The sequence below is a fragment of the Corylus avellana genome, chromosome ca5, assembly GCF_901000735.1.
Source record: "Corylus avellana chromosome ca5, CavTom2PMs-1.0".
Classification (NCBI taxonomy): domain Eukaryota; kingdom Viridiplantae; phylum Streptophyta; class Magnoliopsida; order Fagales; family Betulaceae; genus Corylus; species Corylus avellana.
Genome location: NC_081545.1, coordinates 21,457,689 through 21,459,787, shown reverse-complemented (window position 1 = coordinate 21,459,787; position 2,099 = coordinate 21,457,689). Strand labels below are relative to the sequence as shown.

The 2,099-nt window shown below is 42.5% G+C and overlaps 1 protein-coding gene across 1 annotated transcript; it reads right to left on the bottom strand.

The window, feature by feature from the left end:
- Positions 1-1,386: 1,386 nt before the first annotated feature.
- On the bottom strand, positions 1,387-2,061 carry LOC132181938 (uncharacterized). The gene has a single exon (XM_059595161.1). The coding sequence runs from the start codon at positions 2,059-2,061 to the stop codon at positions 1,387-1,389; it is 675 nt and encodes a 224-aa protein (XP_059451144.1).
- Positions 2,062-2,099: the final 38 nt, after the last annotated feature.

The window sequence follows — 2,099 nt, the reverse complement described above, 5'->3', positions numbered from 1 at the left end:
AATAATTTGCAAAATATTTCATTAGGCTCATAATTTGATATTCATTGCATTGAGAATAGGTAGTGGGGTTTAATGCTCACAATGGATCTTTTTTGGGAGGTTTAATGCTCACAAAAAACTCAAACTCAAACTTGTTTTTTTTTTTCCTGTCATTTATCCACCCACTAATTATTATTATTTTTTTTTTCCATCATGTCATTTTAAAAAACAACCTGTGCATTGCACGGGGTACAAGTTCGTAGTACTTTAAAGAAAAGCTGGTAGATTGTGTTATGATTTTTTTTTTTTTTTTTGATAAGTAATGATGCATTAAAGAGCGAAGATGGGCGCAACCCAAGTACACAGGAAGTATACAAGAGAGCGACTAAAATGGGGAGAAAGAAGAGGAGAACATAAAAAGAAAATCAGGAAAATTGATCACTAGGGATGCAAGCCAGCCTGCAGTCCAAGTAAAAAGCGTGTACAAAAAGAAATGAACAAGGTCCTCAAGGTTTCTCGACAAATCCTCAAAGCATCTAGCGTTCCTTTCCTTCCATAGGCACCATAAAAGACACAGGGGAGCCATCTTCCACACCACAGCACTTCGGGATTTTTCACCCGACACCAACTAGCGAGCATCTCCTTGACGCTTCTAGGCATAACCCAACTCATGTTGAAACGAGAGAAGATAACATCCCACAAAATGAGCGCAACCCCACAATGAAGAAAGAGATGATCCATCGACTCCCCTTCCGATTCACACATACAACATTGATTAATCACAACAATACCTCTCTTCCGAACATTATCTAAGGTAAGAGATTTCCCAAGGGTGGCCGACCAAGCAAAAAGCGCCACTCTCGAAGGAACCTTGGTGCGCCAAATACTTTTCCAAGGGAAAAGGTTGGGCTCTTTAAGGACAAGCTTTCTATAAAAGGAGTGAACCTCAAACTTCCCTTTTCTAGAAGGGATCCACCACATTCGGTCCTCCCCTTCCCCACGCAACGAGAGCGAATACAAGAGCGAGAAAATGGAGGCTAATGCCATCTCCTCCCAATCATGAATTCTACGAGTAAAGGTAACATTCCAATGAACCATATCATTTAAACACTCCCTGATATCCGCAATGAAAGCATCCTTATTGCTAGCAATATTGAATAGACTGGGAAAAGCATCCTTGAGGGACATCTCGCCGCACAAAATATCCTCCCAAAATTTTACTTTCAACCCCAAGCTAGGATCAAATCTAAAGTGACAGTGAAACGACCTCCAACCTCTACAAATGTATTTCCATAACCTCACCCCATGCGAACCATGAGGAACTTTAGGGTGCCAACCGCCCCAAAACACCCCATACTTTGCCACCAAGATTCTTCCCCACCAAGCTTCTTCCTCATTAGCAAATCTCTACAACCATTTCCCCAAACGAGCTTGATTAAAAAGCCGCAAACTCCGAATCCCTAGACCACCCTCAAAAATCGGAGAACAAACCTCGTGCCAACTGACCAAGTGGAACTTAGGCTCGTCATTGAGCCCACCCCATAAAAAATTCCGTTGAATCTTCTCAATGCGATTCGCCACAGAGGCAGGGATAGGAAAAAGAGACAGAAAGTAGGTAGGAAGATTGGATAAGGTGCTTTTGATGAGAGTGAGCCTAGCCCCCTTGGACAAGTACGAATGTTTCCAAGGGGCCAACCTTCTAGCAATCTTCTCCAACATGTCTTTCCATATAGCCAAAAGCTTGAACGAAGCCCCCAGCGTAAGACCCAGATACTTCAAAGGCAAAGAGCTAGTGCCACATCCCAGAATGCCAGTCAACTCACCTGCCTCACCCGTACCTCCGATAGGGATGAAAACAAATTTGGCCCGATTTACTTTTAACCTAGAGACAGTCTCGAAGCCAATAAGAAGGGCTTTAATAAATCTAATTTGGTCAGGAGCAGCCCCACAAAAAATCAGCGCATCATCAGCAAAAAGAAGGTTAGAAACAATAACTTGATCAGACTCTCTGGCACCCACATAAAAACCATTGATGAAACCCCTATTAATAGAAGCATTAATCATCCTGTTGAACGCCTCCATGACCATGATGAACAAAAAAGGTGAAAGGGGATCGCCTT

What these genes read in the sequence shown, in the direction of transcription:
- LOC132181938 (XM_059595161.1), bottom strand. Translation starts at nt 2,061, where the DNA reads ATGGAGGCGTTCAACAGGATGATTAATGCTTCTATTAATAGGGGTTTC.